The 20,656-nt window shown below is 46.0% G+C and overlaps 1 protein-coding gene across 1 annotated transcript in view; it reads left to right on the top strand.

The window, feature by feature from the left end:
• The window catches only part of LOC135511007 (B-cell lymphoma/leukemia 11A-like), a 53,681-nt gene extending 34,334 nt beyond the window's left edge, over nt 1-19,347 (top strand). Inside the window, 2 exon segments of the mRNA XM_064932433.1 lie at nt 14,014-14,645; nt 14,647-19,347. Of these exon segments, the coding sequence (XP_064788505.1) occupies nt 14,014-14,645; nt 14,647-16,221 (2,207 nt within the window). The 3' untranslated portion in view covers nt 16,222-19,347.
• The last annotated feature ends 1,309 nt before the right edge of the window (nt 19,348-20,656 follow it).

Here is a 20,656-nt window from a genome sequence, read left to right as displayed (position 1 = left end):
ATATCCTCTAATGTCCTCTCCTGTCCTTTCCTTTCCTATCATATCCTCTAATGTCCTCTCCTGTCCTGTCCTTTCCTATCATATCCTCTCATGTCCTCTCCTGTCCTGTCCTTTCCTATCATATCCTCTAATGTCCTCTCCTGTCCTTTCCTTTATTATCATATCCTCTAATGTCCTCTCCTGTCCTGTCCTTTCCTATCATATCCTCTCCTGTCCTTTCCTGTCCTGTCCTTTCCTATCATATCCTATCATATCCTCTCATGTCCTCTCCTGTCCTTTCCTTTCCTATCATATCCTCTCATGTCCTCTCCTGTCCTTTCCTTTCCTATCATATCCTATCATATCCTCTCATGTCCTCTCCTGTCCTTTCCTTTCCTATCATATCCTATCATATCCTCTCATGTCCTCTCCTGTCCTGTCCTTTCCTATCATATCCTCTCCTGTCCTTTCCTATCATATCCTCTCATGTCCTCTCCTGTCCTTTCCTTTCCTATCATATCCTCTCATGTCCTCTCCTGTCCTTTCCTTTCCTATCATATCCTATCATATCCTCTCATGTCCTCTCCTGTCCTGTCCTTTCCTATCATATCCTATCATATCCTCTCATGTCCTGTCCTGTCCTTTCCTATCATATCCTATCATATCCTCTCATGTCCTGTCCTGTCCTTTCCTATCATATCCTCTAATGTCCTCTCCTGTCCTGTCCTTTCCTATCATGTCCTATCATATCCTCTCATGTCCTCTCCTGTCCTTTCCTTTCCTATCATATCCTCTCATGTCCTCTCCTGTCCTGTCCTTTCCTATCATATCCTCTAATGTCCTCTCCTGTCCTGTCCTTTCCTATCATATCCTCTCATGTCCTCTCCTGTCCTGTCCTTTCCTATCATATCCTCTAATGTCCTCTCCTGTCCTTTCCTTTCCTATCATATCCTCTAATGTCCTGTCCTGTCCTTTCCTATCATATCCTCTCATGTCCTCTCCTGTCCTGTCCTTTCCTGTCCTTTCCTATCATATCCTCTAATGTCCTCTCCTCTCATGTCCTTTCCTTTCCTATCATATCCTCTAATGTCCTCTCCTGTCCTGTCCTTTCCTATCATATCCTCTCATGTCCTCTCCTGTCCTGTCCTTTCCTATCATATCCTATCATATCCTCTAATGTCCTCTCCTGTCCTTTCCTTTCCTATCATATTCTCTAATGTCCTCTCCTGTCCTGTCCTTTCCTATCATATCCTCTCATGTCCTCTCCTGTCCTGTCCTTTCCTGTCCTTTCCTATCATATCCTCTAATGTCCTCTCCTGTCCTTTCCTTTCCTATCATATCCTCTCCTGTCCTGTCCTTTCCTATCATATCCTCTCATGTCCTCTCCTGTCCTGTCCTTTCCTATCATATCCTCTAATGTCCTCTCCTGTCCTGTCCTTTCCTATCATATCCTCTAATGTCCTCTCCTGTCCTTTACTTTCCTATCATGTCCTCTCATGTCCTCTCCTGTCCTGTCCTTTCCTATCATATCCTCTAATGTCCTCTCCTGTCCTTTCCTTTCCTATCATATCCTCTAATGTCCTCTCCTGTCCTGTCCTTTCCTATCATATCCTCTCATGTCCTCTCCTGTCCTGTCCTTTCCTGTCCTTTCCTATCATATCCTCTCATGTCCTCTCCTGTCCTGTCCTTTCCTATCATATCCTCTCATGTCCTCTCCTGTCCTGTCCTTTCCTATCATATCCTCTCATGTCCTCTCCTGTCCTGTCCTTTCCTGTCCTTTCCTATCATATCCTCTCATGTCCTCTCCTGTCCTGTCCTTTCCTATCATATCCTCTAATGTCCTCTCCTCTCCTGTCCTGTCCTTTCCTATCATATCCTCTCATGTCCTCTCCTGTCCTCTCCTTTCCTGTCCTTTACTATCATATCCTCTAATGTCCTCTCCTGTCCTTTCCTTTCCTATCATATCCTCAAATGTCCTCTCCTGTCCTGTCCTTTCCTGTCATATCCTCTCATGTCCTCTCCTGTCCTGTCCTTTCCTGTCCTTTCCTATCACATCCTCTCATGTCCTCTCCTGTCCTGTCCTTTCCTATCATATCCTCTAATGTCCTCTCCTGTCCTTTCCTTTCCTATCATGTCCTCTCATGTCCTCTCCTGTCATGTCCTTTCCTATCATATCCTCTAATGTCCTCTCCTGTCCTTTCCTTTCCTATCATATCCTCTAATGTCCTCTCCTGTCCTTTCCTTTCCTATCATATCCTCTAATGTCCTCTCCTGTCCTGTCCTTTCCTATCATATCCTCTCATGTCCTCTCCTGTCCTGTCCTTTCCTATCATATCCTCTAATGTCCTCTCCTGTCCTTTCCTTTCCTATCATATCCTCTAATGTCCTCTCCTGTCCTGTCCTTTCCTATCATATCCTCTCATGTCCTGTCCTTTCCTGTCCTTTCCTATCATATCCTCTCATGTCCTCTCCTGTCCTGTCCTTTCCTATCATATCCTCTCATGTCCTCTCCTGTCCTGTCCTTTCCTATCATATCCTCTCATGTCCTCTCCTGTCCTTTCCTATCATATCCTATCATATCCTCTCATGTCCTCTCCTGTCCTTTCCTATCATATCCTATCATATCCTCTCATGTCCTCTCCTGTCCTTTCCTATCATATCCTATAATATCCTCTCATGTCCTCTCCTGTCCTTTCCTTTCCTATCATATCCTCTCATGTCCTCTCCTGTCCTGTCCTTTCCTATCATATCCTCTAATGTCCTCTCCTGTCCTTTCCTTTCCTATCATATCCTCTAATGTCCTCTCCTGTCCTGTCCTTTCCTATCATATCCTCTCATGTCCTCTCCTGTCCTGTCCTTTCCTGTCCTTTCCTATCATATCCTCTCATGTCCTCTCCTGTCCTGTCCTTTCCTATCATATCCTCTAATGTCCTCTCCTGTCCTGTCCTTTCCTATCATATCCTCTCATGTCCTCTCCTGTCCTCTCCTGTCCTGTCCTTTCCTATCATATCCTCTCATGTCCTCTCCTGTCCTTTCCTTTCCTATCATATCCTATCATATCCTCTCATGTCCTCTCCTGTCCTTTCCTATCATATCCTATCATATCCTCTCATGTCCTCTCCTGTCCTTTCCTATCATATCCTATCATATCCTCTCATGTCCTCTCCTGTCCTTTCCTTTCCTATCATATCCTCTCATGTCCTGTCCTGTTCTTTCCTATCATATCCTATCATATCCTCTCATGTCCTCTCCTGTCCTGTCCTTTCATACCATATCCTCTCATGTCCTCTCCTGTCCTCTCCTGTCCTGTCCTTTCCTATCATATCCTCTCATGTCCTCTCCTGTCCTTTCCTTTCCTATCATGTCCTCTCATGTCCTCTCCTGTCCTTTCCTTTCCTATCATATCCTCTCATGTCCTCTCCTGTCCTTTCCTTTCCTATCAAAGCCTCTCATGTCCTCTCCTGTCCTTTCCTTTCCTATCATATCCTCTCATATCCTCTCCTGTCCTGTCCTTTCCTATCATATCCTCTCATATCCTCTCCTGTCCTGTCCTTTCCTATCATATCCTCTCATGTCCTCTCCTGTCCTGTCCTTTCCTATCATATCCTCTCATGTCCTCTCCTGTCCTTTCCTGTCCTTTCCTATCATATCCTCTCATGTCCTGTCCTGTCCTGTCCTTTCCTATCATATCCTCTCATGTCCTCTCCTGTCCTCTCATGTCCTCTCATATCCTGCCCTGTCCTTTCCTACCATATCCTCTCATGTCCTCTCCTGTCCTCTCCTCTCCTGTCCTTTCCTCTCCTTTCGTGTCCTCTCCTGTCCTCTCCCCTCCTCTCCTCACCCACACCCTGTGCTATCTGAAAAGGCTTTTTATTGTTGATGGTAATAGTTATAAATCTGTAGAAAAAATATCCTATATCGATCGGCCTTCTCGGATGAATACAATTAAAGACGGAACTCTGAGTGCTCCAAAAAAATTCTCCAAGTCCCACCTGGGAGAGGAGAGGAGAGAGGGAGAAAGAGAGAGAGAAAGCGAAGGGAGGGGGAGATGGACAGAGGGGGAGAGGGAGGGTGTAAGAGACATTCTGGCAGCGGTTGGTTTCAATCGAGTCACTGCCTGCACAGTACGCCTCCACTGTGTGTGTGTGTGTTGTGTGTGTGTGTGTGTGTGTGTGTGTGTGTGTGTGTGTGTGTGTGTGTGTGTGTGTGTGTGTGTGTGTGTGTGTGTGTGTGTGTGTGTGTGTGTGTGTGTGTGACGAGGATGGTTGTTTTTACAGCAGCAGGTTCTCTGTGACTCAAACCCTCATCATCTGCTCCAACTCTCCCCTCTTCTGTCCTCCCCTACTGCTCTCTTCTTTATATAGCCCTTATCCACACTGAGTGATGTCCCTCCCTCACTCATTCCATCTATCCCGTGCAACTGTGCATCCAAGGAAACCCATTTAACTCTTCATCTCCCCTCTACTAGGGGTGCATCAAAGATGTAGCTGCTGTAGAGAGAGAGAATGAGAGAGAGCGAGAGAGAGAGAGAGAGTGAGAGAGAGAGAGAGAGAGAGAGAGAGAGAGAGAGAGAGAGAGAGAGAGAGAGAGAGAGAGAGAGAGAGAGAGAGAATGATATTTCATAGATATCCCAGGTCAGGGTTGAGAGGAGAGAGAGAGGGAGAGAGAGAGACATCAGGCACCTGTATGCAGTCCTGATGGACAGATGGAGGATGAGACAATTGTGTGGAGGAGGGGTTAGACGAAGAGAGAAAGCAAGTATCAACCTATGTGTGTGTTTATGTGTGTGTGTAGGGGCCGTCACACAGCTCTGGCCAGCTGAGGTGTTTGCTCAGCCTAGAGTGATCTCCCACTGTGATCGCTGTGCGAGGCTGCGGTCACACACACCCAGACACAAACACACACACGCAGACTGATGACAGAGTTGTGCCTGCCTGGCAGCTGTTGCAGGGCCCTGCAGATCAATCACTGGCCCTCTATGCACTGCCAGCTTCCTGTGTGTTTGACTTGTTTGTGTGTGTGTGTGTGTCTGACTTGTGTGTGCACTTACGTGTGTTTTAGCGTGTGTGTTTGTGTCTCTGTGTCTCCAATGTGTGTGTTTTGTCTAGTAGCCCTATTTACAGTCTCAGCTAATCGCTCAAGGCTTCTCTCTGACATGCAGTAATAATGACACATCTAGCGTCTATTTTGCCTTGACCTCGTTGAGGAGACGACTCCCTTCATTAACAAAACACACCCATTTGTAACATATTGGTTTTATAATTCCACATCACACATACGGCTAGCAAGCGTTGAGCCAGAATAGCAAGCTAACCAAACTCTTTTCGAAATCCAGTGCAAATATCAGGAAATATATTCAAATTGAAAAGCACAAAGTGCCTAATAGGAGCGTGGAACTGAATGCGGTGGGGACAGAGAGGGGAAAGACGAGTGAAGAGAGTGATTACGAGAGAGCGAGAGAGAGGGAGTAGAGTGTTAGCGAGCAGTGACACTGGCTTTGGTGGACTAATTAAAATGGCTGAGAGTCTTTCTGACCGAGTCTAATGCCATGGCCTCAGGGCCTGTACTCAGCTAACTGCTGCACCAATATCACACACACACTGCCATATCAGTGGCTTAGTGGAATAGCTTATGCATATGCAGACCACAAGAGAAGCGAGCTCGTAGCCACGGTTCTCCTCTCTAGCTCGTCACTCCTTCTTTCCCATATCCTTCTCTCATTTTGATTTCTTTCAGTGACTCATTTTAAAAATTTGCTCTCTCTTACGAGCCTCTTTTGCATTTTGTGTGTGTGTGTGTGTTTCATAGGCATGTGCCCGGCATGTGAGTTAGTGACCCATTCTGTCATTTGGGCCGGGGCTGAGTGTCATCTATCAAACCCCAGTCTTCCCCTGTGTGTGTGTGCTGTAATTTAGCTGCTCTGTAATTTGATCTGTTAGTTTGGGGTTAAAGTCGAGGCTGTGCTCACCACCATCAGTATACGGGAGAGGAACACACACACTACTACACACACACACGCACACACGCACGCACGCACGCACGCACGCACGCACGCACGCACGCACGCACACACACACACACACACACACACACACACACACACACACACACACACACACACACACACACACACACACACACACACACACACACACACACACACACACACACACACACACACACACAGAGAGACATCACTGTTACTGTATGCTTGAATGGTTCTATAAAGGCCGGACCATTTAATTGCAATCATAAACACTGTTTAGGAGGCCTTAGCTGTGCTATTAGAGTAGGGTTTACAAGATACAGAGAAAGGCTGAGGAGTCACACTGTACTGCATCTCTATCTGTTTGTCTGTGGACTGGTTGAACAAGTCATCTGAAGTCATCTGAAATATCCTTTTATTCAGAACAAGTCAAATAACCCAAAACTAGTTTGAGAGATTCATGTCATCTTCTGTTCTATGATATGCTGTGACTATGATCTCCCTGTCCCCTTCTCTCTGACATATATTGGTCACATAGTAACTGTGGCAAGAACACACACACACACACACACACACACACACACACGCACGCACGCACACACATGCACACGCCCGTACACACACACACACACACACACACACACACGCACACACATGCACACGCACGTACACACACACACACACACACACACACACACACACACACACACACACACACACACACACACACACACACACACACACACACACACACACACACACACACACACACACACACACTCACACACACACACACACACATACTGGGACAGACGGTATTGATATTTCTGCTCAATACAGACACCAGCCTATATTAGAAAGTATTCAGTCCAACAGTATATGTACAGCCAGATCCATTCATACACACTAACAGTGTGTAACAGACATAAACATTGTGTACAGTCAGACAGACACCAATTATGGATTGAAATCTTTGGTAATTCAAACTACTTACTAGAGTACAATGTCATTTTAACCGACCAGTTAAGCGCTTAGTCATTCCAATTCCTTGGAAATAAGATTCACAAAATACCTTTTCTCTATAATAGATGAATGGCATACCACAGGTTTCTCCGAAAATGTTGAATGAGATTAATTGTTGGCCTTTAAAGGATTACAATTATTTTTGTCATCAATTGCACACAAGGTCCAACTGAAACTTGACTTCCACTTTTAACCCAACCCCTCTGGAGAGGTGCAGGGGGCTGCCCAGGGAGCTGTTGTTGTGGGTAGTTAACTGCCTTGCTCACGGGAATTACTGTATATATTTTTTTTTACCTTGTTAGCTCAGGGGTTTCGAATTAGCAACCTTTCGGTTACTGACCCAACGCTCTAACCGCTAGGCTATGAAGATCAATAGAAGATATATCACACTTACTGAATCAGGGTCTACTCAGAAGGAGAAACGCCAGTTAGTACAGTAGTTTCTGAGCTTGACCTTGTTCTGACCAATACGTCTGCTTTTGTCACGTTATTCTGTCTCTGGTCCTGTTGATATGTGTGTGTTCTCTGCATTTTAACAGCCATTACAGATGGGGCGCCAGGTGTGTGGAAATCTCAACGCTACTAATTGGGTTTTCCGTGAGGGACTTGTGTGTTCCGGGGATTACACTGATAATGGGGAGTGGGAATTCTACAAGAACACAGACTACGGCATGAAAATCCCATGGAATTCTCCTATCGGGATTCACCTTTCAACTTCACGGTTATTACCCCGTTCACACTGATTTGCAGAGTTTTAGGATATGGATCAGAAACAATTCACTGGCAAAAAAGATTCCTTTCTCTTCCTTTCTTTTTTCTTAGTCTCTCTCTCTCTCTCTCTCTCTCTGTCTCTGTCTCTGTCTCTGTATCTCTCTCTCTCTCTTTCTCTCTCACTCTCTCTGTCTCTGTCTCTCTCTGTCTCTCTCTTTCTCTGTCTCTCTGTCTCTCTCTCTCTCTCCTCTGTGAGTATGTATAATAGATTGATTAAGGCTTATTGTCTAGAGATGTCAGATTCTGCTGGTGTCTTGCGATTCCTCCCGACTCTCTCTTCCCTGGACTTCCCTTCTCTGTCTTTGTCTGTGACGTGTTGGTCAAACAGGGCTTTGTTTGTGGTCAGTCAATTGGTGCACCACTGAGAGTCTGGGCCAGGACAAAGATGTGTGTGTGTGTTTCTGTGGACCATGAGCAGCTGCGCCGGGTCGACAGAATACAGACTAGACTCACTATGCCGGAGTAGAGGGCTTTACCTAGTGACCTAGAATTAGTTATGATGGTGATAAAGATCAGGATAGCCATACTTTTGCTTTCACAGAATTGAGTGTTATAGAACATTTGCATGACACACTTTTAATTGAAGGTAATATATTTGCGGATTTTGGTCAGGGGCGAAGTGACGTCCACGCGTAAATATTTTCAGGAGATCTTGAAAGCCTAATCTGCTGATAGAATTCCCAGATTCTATTAGGGCACATTGTCCTTTCTCCTGCTGTATTCCCTAATCCTGTTTCTGGGATGGTCCATTACCTCAATTACCGCTATCTCACACAGAGGTGGAATCTGCACTGCATAACCAAGGACACAACAACACACAGAGAAAGAGGGAAGGAGAGCGAGAAGGAAAGAGAGGGAAAGAGAGGAAGAGAGAAAGGGTAAGTGAGAGGGAGAGAGAGAAAGGGAGTGGGCTTAAGAGAGGTAGAGAGAGATGGAGCTTCACACTGGTGGGAGGGATCAAGAGAGCGACTGAAAGAAACTGAGATAGAGAGAAGGGGGATGGAGAGATAGTGAATAAGAGAGAGTAAGGGCGACGAGAGATGGGGAACAGGGGACAAAGGGAACTGTCCAAATGGTCTAATGGCCGTTTGTTCTGCTTGTCAGTGTTTGTGATGCGTGTTAGGGCAGTGTGTTGTGTGTGTAATGTGTAGAGTGGGGGATGGGGGTAGCAGTTTTGCATATTATGTGAATGGGCGGGGGGTATTACATGTGGAACGGTTGGGAGTGTGTTTACATTGTATTGGGTGTGTGTGCATGCACATGATGTGTGCGTGCGTCTGTGTGTGACATTGGTTCAGGTAGAGGTGGTATGCTTGGTAAGATGGTAGATGAGCAATAGGAGACGGTGCATGTCTGGGGCCCAGGCTGCCCAAGCTGTTTAAAGCTGGCATACATCTTTGTTTGCCACTGCCACCCTTCCAGACGGAACACAGAGATGTCCCCTCTCTACCAATATAGATACCCTCTCTACTATCTCTCCCTCCCTGAATTCCTTTCTATTTTACATGGAAGGCATATTCCTCTGAATGGGTTCAATATAAAAACAGCAAAGATGATAATAATGAACCCTTCTTGATACCAGGTAAAACCATGTTGGGTTCCACGTAGAACCCAAAACGGTTCTATTTGAAACCAACAAGGGTTCTTCAAAGGGGTTCTCATATGGGGACAGCTGAAGAACCCTTTTAAGTTCTAGATAGCACCTTTTTTCTAAGAGTGTACTGTGAGTCTTACAGCTTGGTCTGTGTGTGTGTGTGTGTGTGTGTGTGTGTGTGTGTGTGTGTGTGTGTGTGTGTGTGTGTGTGTGTGTGTGTGTGTGTGTGTGTGTGTGTGTGTGTGGGTCTGTTTAGTGTGTGTGTGAGGGTGTGTTTTAGTTGGTGTGGGTGTGTTAGTTGGTGTATTTGGGTGTGTTTTAGATGGTGTGTGTGGGTGTGTTTTAGATGGTGTGTGCGGGTGTGTTTTAGATGGTGTGTGTGGGTGTGTTTTAGATGGTGTGTGTGGGTGTGTTTTAGATGGTGTGTGTGGGTGTGTTTTAGATGGTGTGTGTGGGTGTCTTTTAGATGGTGTGTGTGGGTGTGTTTTAGATGGTGTGTGTGGGTGTGTTTTAGATGGTGTGTGTGGGTGTGTCTTCACAGCTTGGTACAGTGGAGATATTTTAGGCCCTGTAAAGCGATCTGCTCAGAGTGGTGCATTCCCCTTGAGAGATGCAGTAAGCAGGGGAAGTTTCAGCACACGTTTCCTTCCATTCAGTCTCATATTTCACTATCAAACCTCACTGTCTTTCTGTGTGTGTGTGTGTGTGTGTGTGTGTGTGTGTGCCACCTCTGTGTGTGTGTGTGCCACCTCTGTGTGTGTGTGTGTGTGTGTGTGTGTGTGTGTGTGTGTGTGTGTGTGTGTGTGTGTGTGTGTGTGTGTGTGTGTGTGTGTGTGTGTGTGTGTGCCACCTCTGTGTGTGTGTGTGCCACCTCTGTGTGTGTGTGTGCCACCTCTGTGTGTGTGTGTGTGTGTGTGTGTGTGTGTGTGTGTGTGTGTGTGTGTGTGTGTGTGTGTGTGTGTGTGTGTGTGTGTGTGTGTGTGTGTGTGTGTGTGTGTGTGTGTGTGTGTGTGTGTGTGTGTGTGTGTGTGTGTGTGTATTTGAAGTGAGTGTGTTGACATGGAAGTAGGGAGGGTGTACTATGTTAGAACGTGTGTCGGCAGTATGTGTATGTATAATGTGGGGTGATATAGTGTATTTGGGTGTATAATGTGGGTTGATATGGTGTATGTGTGTATAACGTGGGGTGATATAGTATATGTGTGAATAATGTGGGGTGATATAGTATATGTGTGAATAATGTGGGGTGATATAGTATATGTGTGTGTAAAATGTGGGGTGATTTGGTGTATGTGTGTGTATAACGTGGGGTGATGTGGTATGTGTGTGTATAATGTGGGGTGATATAGTATATGTGTGAATAATGTGGGGTGATATAGTATATGTGTGAATAATGTGGGGTGATATAGTATATGTGTGTGTAAAATGTGGAGGGATTTGGTGTATGTGTGTGTATAATGTGGGGTGATGTGGTATGTGTGTGTATAATGTGGGGTGATATAGTATATGTGTGTTTAATGTGGGGTAATATGGTGTATGTGTGTATGTGTGTATATATCTGGCACAGTGCGTGTGTGGGAGCTCACTTTCTCTCTCTCTCTCTTCCTCCTTCCTCCTCTCTTGTTCTCTGATGTCTCATTGATGCTTACATGGCTCGGACATTTCCCAGTGTTAAAAGCTGGCAGCATGTAACATTACTGCTCTCTCTGTCTCTCTCTCTCTCTGTCTCTCTCTCTGTGTCTCTCTCTCTCCCTCAATCCTGTTTCCCTCCGTCTGCAATCTAAACACACTGCTGCCAATCTCTACTGTCTCTCTCTATGTCGCTCTGTCTATCTATCTGTCTCTCTCTCTGTCTGTCTCTCTGTCTCTGTCACTGTCTCTCTCTCTCTGTCTGTCTCTGTCTCTCTCCCTCACACATTCCGTGAGCTCTGGGCAGTCTTCTTCAATGAACTGAGCAATGGCTGAATTACAAGCAGGCTGTTAGGGCACTCGGAAGCCTAGATTTCAGACACTTCCAATCATTTCAACTTTTTCCAAGGCCCTTGCACATCAATAAATGTATATGTGAGAAGAAACAATTCTCAATGGAAACGCATATAATACATAGGGGTTAGACCCTCTGCAAGGTGGCATCAATTAGAAGACATTTTTGACTATTCTAATTGTTATAATATTATACCAGCTAATGCTAGTCTACCCAATCTGTGGGTGGTGAAAGATAAGTGTAAGTGTAAGTGTGTGTGTGTGTGTGTGTGTGTGTGTGTGTGTGTGTGTGTGTGTGTGTGTGTGTGTGTGTGTGTGTGTGTGTGTGTGTGTGTGTGTGTGAATTCTTCCAGTGCTCAGACAGCTAGACCCAGACAGAACACAAAGGGGTCTGAGTGTGTTAACAGGATTATTCTACCCAACCACCGAGTCTCACGCCTTTCACTCACTCACCCCCTTCTCGCACAACCCAGTAGCAACTGTTAGCCTCTCACATACACACATGCTCACACACGTAGAGCAGAGAAGTATTTCTCTCCGCACACCGTTCTACCTCACACACTATATATAGTATATCCACCACAAAAAGAAGAGAAAAGGTTGTGTAATGTGTCAATGGGAAAAATGACACCTCCCCTCACACACACACACACACACACACACACACACACACACACACACACACACACACACACACACACACACACACACACACACACTGAGTCACACGCACACTGATACACACACGGCACACTAACTGATGGCTTTTTTTGTTGACAGTGTTGACCCTTAATTTTTTGGATCTGCAAGTAAATTGCAGTTGGGGAGGATAATAGCGGGAAGGTAAACCATAAATCCCTTTTAGTGTTGTCTCTCATTTTCTGGGTTCCTACTGCACATCATTAGCATGAGTATGGAAGCTTTAGTGACTGACCCCTCTGTTGAGTCAATGGACTATACAGCCCTTTATCACAAAATTGCTTTTTATCTGGAAATGTATCCTGGATAATTATTGCCAATGTGATATTTATCTTGTCTGGCATGATTGCGAAGCTAAATATTTTGGCTTGTCAATCTGAGAATAAAGTAGATGGATCCATTTTCCATTTTATTTCTATCAAATAGCTCATTTTAATTGGTAAATAATAAAACGTACATTTTCTGTATATTTTTTCCTTTTTAGTGAAATGATATGGTCTAATGCTCACCTGTTAGAGCTTACCTCTTCGGGCTCGTTTGATGCTCGCCTTAGTCTCGTTTGAGGCTAGTCTCCCTGTGTCTCCTGTGTCGTCTGCGAGTGCTACAGTAATTATTCTGAAAGGGAACCAGCCTGTAGAGGGTCCCTGGGTACATGCGCTGAATGACTGACAGGTGGAGAAAAATAGCACAAAACAGCCTCTATGCCTATCTATGCTATAGTTACACATTTCAGCATCCATCTGTTTACTGTCTAAATGTTTGTATTTTTGTGTGTGTGTGTGTGTGTGTGTGTGTGTGTGTGTGTGTGTGTGTGTGTGTGTGTGTGTGTGTGTGTGTGTGTGTGTGTGTGTGTGTGTGTGTGTGTGTGTGTGTGTGTGTGTGTGTGTGTGCGCGTGCGTGCGTGTGTGTGTGTATGTGCATGTGTGGGCATTTAGGAGAATCTGTGTATTTAGGCTAGCAGAGCAGTGGAGCAGAAATCTTCATTGGATAATCAGTACTGGGTTTTTCTCATATCCGTGTGTGTGTGTGTGTGTGTGTGTGCGCGCGTGCATGTACATGCCTGTGTGTGTGACTGTGCATGAGTCTGCGTCCATATAACTGGTTTCATATTGAAAGGCTTTCAGCGGCGGCCCGTTTATGATCTAATCTTGCAAATGAGCTGATGGAGGAGCGGGCTGGCCTTAATGAGATTACACATGCATTGTGAAGCAGACCACAGGTCATTGTCAGAGAGCCATTCAAAGTCAATTATTGATTTAAATGTTCCTTTGCTGTCACAAGCGGCGGAATACTTCACTGGGCCGCGATTGAGAGGGCAGTTCTATTTATGCACCGCAAGAGGCTTTTCTTTCTGTGTGTGTGTGTGTGTGTGTGTGTGTGTGTGTGTGTGTGTGTGTGTGTGTGTGTGTGTGTGTGTGTGTGTGTGTGTGTGTGTGTGTCTGTGCACCACCATTCAGAGTAAAGGATTATAACACAGTTATACTGTCTGTGTCGATGTGACTTCTGTCTAAATTAACAAATCCAAAATTAGAGGCATACACTTCTCAGTCCTCCTTAGTACTGTAGTGGTATCTGCTATGCTTAGTGGGGTTGTGTTTCTCGGGTTAGGGGTTATTTCTGTACATCAATGGGAGTGGGATTTCTGCGGAGTGTTTTCTCTGCAGAGACAGCGGTCATTGTTTGCTTTGTAGCAAGCTGAGAGGCTGCTCACAGTCAGCCGGGATAACAGTGTCCCATAGCAGGCTAGAGGAAGCTGGGACCCCCCCCACCCCCCCCACCACCACCACCACTTTTAGAGGCTTTCTAAAAATATATTTGATCCATAACACAGTCAAGCACGAGTCAAATGCAGCACAGCTGAATGGAGCTGAACTCTAACTCATTTCCTTTGGTCATCAATAATGTATATTATTTAATGAATTGATTGATGTGAACATGAGTCAACATGTGTCCCCTCTTCCTCTCTGTCCCCCTGCAGGTAAGGAAGAGCCCAGTACCTACACCTGCACCACCTGTAAACAGGCCTACGGCAGCGCCTGGTTCCTGCTCCAGCACGCCCAGAATACCCATGGCTTCCGCATCTACCTGGAGAGCGAACACGGCCATGGCAGCCCCCTCACCCCCCGCATGGGCAGACCCTCCTCCCTGGGCGGGGGTGCAGACTGCCCCTCACAGCCCCCCCTCCACGGCCTCCACCTGCCCTCTGAGGCCAGCCCCTTCAGCCTCCTCCGCATCCCAGGACCAGGCTCGGGGGGCCGGGACGGAGTGGGTGGACAGCAGCGTTTCCCCCCAACGCCGCCGCTCTTCAGCCCTCCTCCGCGCCACCACCTGGACCCCCACCACCTGAGCCCAGAGGAGCTAGCGCTGGCAGCCCACCATCCGAGTGCCTTCGACAGGGTGCTGCGCCTCAACCCTCCCATGCCCCTGGACCCCCCATCGGCCATGGACTTCTCCCGCCGGCTGAGGGAGCTGGCGGGCAACACCTCAGGGTCCACTCCCCCCCACTCTCCCAACCGGCCCAGCCCTATGCAACGGCTGCTCCAACCATTCCAGTCCGGTGGAGGATGTGGCGGTGGGGGCAAGCCTCCCTACCTGTCCACCCCCTCCCCTTCCTCCCTCCATGCAGTCCCCTTCGGGTTCTCATACCACCCCCAGCACCCCGCTGCCCTCCTCAGGCCCCCAGCCTTCCACTCCTCTGAAGACCAAGTCGTGCGAGTTCTGCGGCAAGAGTTTCAAGTTCCAGAGTAATCTCATCGTGCACCGGCGCAGCCACACGGGCGAGAAGCCCTACAAGTGCAGTCTGTGTGACCACGCCTGCACCCAGGCTAGCAAACTCAAGCGCCACATGAAGACACATATGCACAAGTCGGGCTCGCCCAACGCCGAAAAGTCAGAAGATGGACTCTCGGCAGCCTCCTCACCCGAGCCGGGCACCAGCGAGCGAATGGGCAGCGCCAGCAGCGCCCTCAAGTCAGTGGTGGCCAAGCTTAAGAGTGAGAACAACCGCTTGCGCCGGGAGAATGGGGAGGAGGAGGAAGAAGAGGAGGAGGAGGAAGAGGAGGAAGAAGAAGAAGAGGGGGAAGAGGAGGAAGATGAGGGGGAGGAGGAGGAAGAAGAGAAAGTGGATGGAGCTAGGAGGAACAACAACAGCTACCACTTCAGCTTGAGTCTGGAGGCAGCGCGGCACCATGAGAACAACGGCAGCATTGGGAACGGGGAGGTTGTGGGTCGTCTGGTAGGAGGAGAGGAGGGTACCATCCCTCGCTCGCTGCCTGAGGTGATTCAGGGCATGGGGTTGGCGGCCAGCATGCAGCACTTCAGTGAAGCATTTCACGCACACAAGCGCAGTGCGCTCGGCCAAGAAAACCACACACACCACCACCAAAACCGCGAGCACACACAACGGCAGATGTGTGACAAGGATTCAGTGCTGGAGTCGGACCGCGGTGAGGGGGGCTGCATATCGGCTGTGGCCATCAACGGGCGTGGCACATCCCCCAGCGAAGCTGCCTCGGTGGGCCTCTCCAAGAAGCTGCTCCTGGGCAGCCCCAGCCCCCTCAGCCCCTTCTCCAAACGCATCAAGCTGGAGAAGGAGTTTGACCTGCCTACACCCACCATCCCCAACACAGAAAACGTCTACTCCCAGTGGCTGGCCGGATACGCTGCCTCCCGACAATTCAAGGACCCCTTTCTGAACTTCCCCGGGGACTCCAGACAATCGCCCTTTGCCTCTTCTCCCTCAGAGCACTCGTCGGAGAATGGCAGCCTGCGCTTCTCCACCCCTCCTGGGGAACTGGATGGGGGGGTGTCGGGCCGCAGCGGGACGGGGAGCGGGGGGAGCACGCCCCACCTTGGGGCTCCGCTGACTCGACCTGGCTCCAAGGACAGCAGCCGCCGCAGCGACACCTGTGAGTACTGTGGCAAGATTTTTAAGAACTGCAGCAACCTGACGGTGCACCGGCGCAGCCACACAGGAGAGAGGCCCTACAAGTGTGGGCTGTGCAACTACGCCTGCGCCCAAAGCAGCAAGCTCACACGCCACATGAAGACACATGGGCAGATCGGCAAGGACGTTTTCAAGTGTGAGATCTGTCAGATGCCCTTCAGCGTGTACAGTACCTTGGAGAAACACATGAAAAAATGGCACAGTGACCGCCCCTTGAGTGCCGAAATTAAGTCGGAGTAGTGGGGGTTTCATCAGCCCTCCCTCCCTCCCCAGTCCCCTGTACATTTCCCCTTCTTCTTTCACCAGTCCGGTGGAAGCTAAGACAACGTGCTCTGGACCAGCACACCCCGTTTCCATTACTCCTTGAATGCATGATCTGTATCGGGGCAATACTATTGCATTGACGCAAAACTTCGAGCCTTTCTCTTGTGCAATAATTTACATGTTGTGTACTTATTTTCCTTTTCGATTATCCTTTCCCATTTTTGATAATTAGACAGCATGCATGGTATGTTTTGGCTAATTAAAAAAAAATTGAAATTGTCCCTGGTTGGTTAGTTGTTAAGTAAAATGTGTTGCTGTTTTCTTGTTCTGTTTTTATTTCAAAAAAGAAAAGACAAGAATGAAACGACCATGCTGCATACCACATATCATGTACAGTCTTCAGCTTAACCCTCTCTGGACGACCTGGGAATCGCACTTAACCTTCATCTTTAAACATGTTCTGTCCCTATGGGGTTAAAAAAATCCTCTATGAATTGGCTTGATTACTAAAGGCAAAGCAGTGACAACCTTTGGATCACTTAAAAAAGACGAGGATGATTTAAGATTTGAATTTGTACTATCATTTGGTAAAACAAAAAAAAGAGTGCCTTTGATATCTTGAAACTGCATTGGTTAATAATCTTCCGATCTGCTATGTATTATAGTATCTTTAAATTGTGAGGTTTTCAGCAGGCACGGTACAGGCAGTATTGTGTATAACTGAACTGTTTGTATATTTCATTTCTGGTACGGAGGTACTGAACACAAAGATGCTCTGTCATGTACAATCCTAAATTCGTGGGACTTTTATAGTGCTCTGAGGACTTGAGAGCTGGCATGTATTTGCAGTAGCACAAACCTATGATGCTGCTTGGATTTATCAGTGCGGGTGCAGGTAGTGTCTAAGCTCCCAGCACACCAGACGATACGAGGACATTCAAATGAATACAAGCTAGTCAGAAAAGTTACAAATAATTAGAAGCTAACAGAATGGTGTGCTTGGGGGGGGGGGGAGATTTCTTTCTTCTTTTTTTTTTATTTGACATATTTTTTTTTACAATACATTTAAACGTTCTATCCATCTATGAATTGCCTAAACTTAAAAGGAAAACATCTTTAAGAATGGCAGTTGTACCCATGCCGGGCTCTTGGAAAATGGGTGGAGACAAAATGATCATACAGGGGTTTGTAATACAGGGCAGATGGATCTTTATTAACTTTCTGTTTTTGTACTGTTTGCTGTTTGTGTTGACTTGAAAGGAGTTTTTTTCCTCGTTGAGTTGCAGACATCCACCCCAGTCGATGGTGAAAGAGCACTTGTCACTCTGCCTCAGAGTCTGTACAGATACTCTAAAAGTGTCTAACGTTGGTACAACGTCGGTACAGCGGTCCAGTCTAAAGTTAGACTGTCATTTATAGGACAAAATTGTCCTATAATTGCACTGTTCAATTTTCCCAGTTTACAGGTATACGCTTAAGGGAAAACTTGCTAAAATGCTGACTGATGACTAAAATTCCGTTGTTTTATATAGTGACGAATACAGAATCTGTTGCCAGCCACTCCACCCCCACCCCTTGACCCTAATCCTTCACCTCTGACCATTGTTATTTAACCCCAAGAAATCCCAGCAAAGCACTCAGTGGTGTGACTGGGTAAAAGCTCCCTCAGCTAGATAACAAACTTGCTGCTCAAACTGCAAGATTTTTTCTTTTTGTACAAATCTTTTTCTTTTTTTTGGTATAGATATTAAAATGACATTTTAGGGGAAACTGTATTTAAGTTTGTTGTTGTTTCTCTTTTCCTCTCTGTCTTGGTGGTGTTCAAGACTCGATCACAGTATATATAGAATGGAGAGAAAAAAAATCAGTGACTTTTTATTTTGCCTTGGCTCTTCGCGGCTCTTCAGGTTGAATGAAATTTGCATTGGGGAAAGGCTTAAGATTATATATGAATATATAACAGAGAACTTAAATATAGGAAGATGCACACTCATGTCAATTCCTATGCTTAAACACATTTATGGTCTACTTTTTTCTGTATGTCTAGAATGGTATTTGAATTCAATGTTCACTTAGCGTAGGCACTATAGTATTTATATTGAGGCTCGTATTTTTAACTGTTGCTTGTTCTCTTTAGAGGTATTTACATACCTTTTTTGGTAGTGAAAAAAAAACAAGCTGCCACGGTATATATTTTTAATTTGGCAGGATAATATAGTGCGAATTATTTGTATGTTTAAAGAAATTAAAGAAAACCCAATAAAAAAAAATGAAGTATGTGGCATTGGGCGCAGTGGGCCATAAGATGGCTGCCGTTCTGCGCTGGTTCCTGCTTTCACAGGTGGTTGTACATATCTTCTTTGGTTTGGTTTGGACCTCCTCCCCCTGCTGCCATTCTGTAAGCAGTAATGCAAGCTAACGTCGGGCTGTTTAGTTTTGTGCTTCTGTCTTTCCCACCTATCCCACCTGACTACATTCCAACATCTTAAGAAGAAAAAAAATGAACTTACTTCATATGCAGTACATCGATTTAAAAAAGCGTCAAAATAAATGAATTTGAAAAATAATCAATGTTTTGCAGGGTTTTTTTCATTTCCAAATACTAAATGGTGCTTTATATTTAGATTGGATATACTTTCATATGCAAAGCATATTTAAAAATGAAAATGAAATGGAGACTGGGAGAAGCCTGCTTGAGTTGAGACTTTTTTGTAAATGGCAATGCGGAATATTTTGTTATCAGCATTTTCTATTCTTGTTCTGAGAGCTGTTTGTTGTAACTTGAACTTGACCTTTCTCTTTTACTATGGGAGTTACTATTTATTATTGCCTATATGCTCTGTTCAAAACAGAGGCATGGAATGGATCATTTTTTGTTTTATTTTTATTTTTGGTTATAATATTATTTCTTTATTTTTTAAAGAGTGGCCTAAGGTCATTGGACAAATTTAGCTATTTTTGTTGTGTTTTGTTTCTGGTCTCTGTTCAGTTGTATTGGGAAAACCACTGTCTGTGTTTTCTGGCAGTTGTCTGCATTATCCTGTTCACACACCCATTTTGTCCCTTTATTGAAAAACAATTAATAAAAAAATGAAAGTATAATTCTGTTGTTTGTGCGTCATGTGGCTAGATATTTGGAGCAGGCCAAGTGTGTGGATGACGTGGAATGGTATCAAATACATCAAACACGTGGTTTCAATATGTTTACCATTCCATTTGCTCCGTTCCAGACATTATTATGAGACGTTCTCCCCTCAGCTACCTCCTGTGATGCATGTGTGTGTGTGTGTGTGTGTGTGTGTGTGTGTGTTTGTCTAGAGTATGCATATGCCTATATGAAATGGGGACCATACTGGTGTCATGGCTGCCCTCCCCAGCCAGTCATACTGCTTCTATGTGTCTAAATGAGGTCATATAGTCTTGAGCTCTACCCGGACTTGCTGAACTTTCCCACATGCCTCCCCCTGTTCCTCCTCGCCCTTCCCTTCCCTCTGGCACTGCACTGGTTTGTTTTGCCCTGAGGGGGAGAGGGGGAGTGACAGGCTCAGCAATGGATGTACAAGGGTCATGTGACATGTGCTGCGTCACCTAACCTGTTGGGCCAGGATAGCCGAGCCAGTGTAAGTGTGTGTGTGTTTGTGTGTGCGTGTCTGTCGGTAGCAGCTTTAGTGGCGTGACTGCAGACAGTTTTCACGCTATCTCTGAGCATATACATGTTACATACAGTACATGTCACTCCTCAACGGGAATCATGGTGCTGGTAGTGTCCATCCCTCTCGCCCTTCCCTTTTCTGCAACTATTCCCCATTCCCAACGTCACTGCCACCACCAGGGCCGGCCCTAGCCTTTTGGGGGCCCTAAGTGAGATTTGGTTGCCATTTTAACGATATCTGAGTGAGATTGACTAGCAAAATGAATGGGAGACCCTTGGAGGTCAGGGCTCCTGGGCACATGCACTGCATGCCCGTTCAGTATTCATCCATGATTACTACAAGTTAAGATAGCTGGCTAGACTAATGTAAAACATGTTATCTGACATAACAAGAGCAAAACTGCTGATGCACAACCACATTTTGAACTTGCACCTTGTGTATTCTACTATTCTGACTCCCAGCAGTAAGTTCTTGAAAGAAAATATAATAATTGGATACTCCTCACGGCCGAGGGCCCTAAACGGCCACTAATGTTGCTTACGGCTGATGCTGGCCCTGGCAACCACCACTCTTTCTATGTATCAGACCACCAAAGTTTACTTAAATATCATTACCTCTCCCTGTTTACTCAGACTTATTGAAAAGTAATACATCTGTCAAAATCCATCCATCATAATAGCCTCCACCAACCGCCACCCATTCCAACTCAAACATTAAATCCCCCTTGTAGGAGAGACAATGACACCTGGCAGCTGTGT

This window comes from Oncorhynchus masou, chromosome 23, assembly GCF_036934945.1.
Source record: "Oncorhynchus masou masou isolate Uvic2021 chromosome 23, UVic_Omas_1.1, whole genome shotgun sequence".
NCBI classification, from domain to species: domain Eukaryota; kingdom Metazoa; phylum Chordata; class Actinopteri; order Salmoniformes; family Salmonidae; genus Oncorhynchus; species Oncorhynchus masou.
This window is presented reverse-complemented; position numbering and strand designations above follow the sequence as displayed.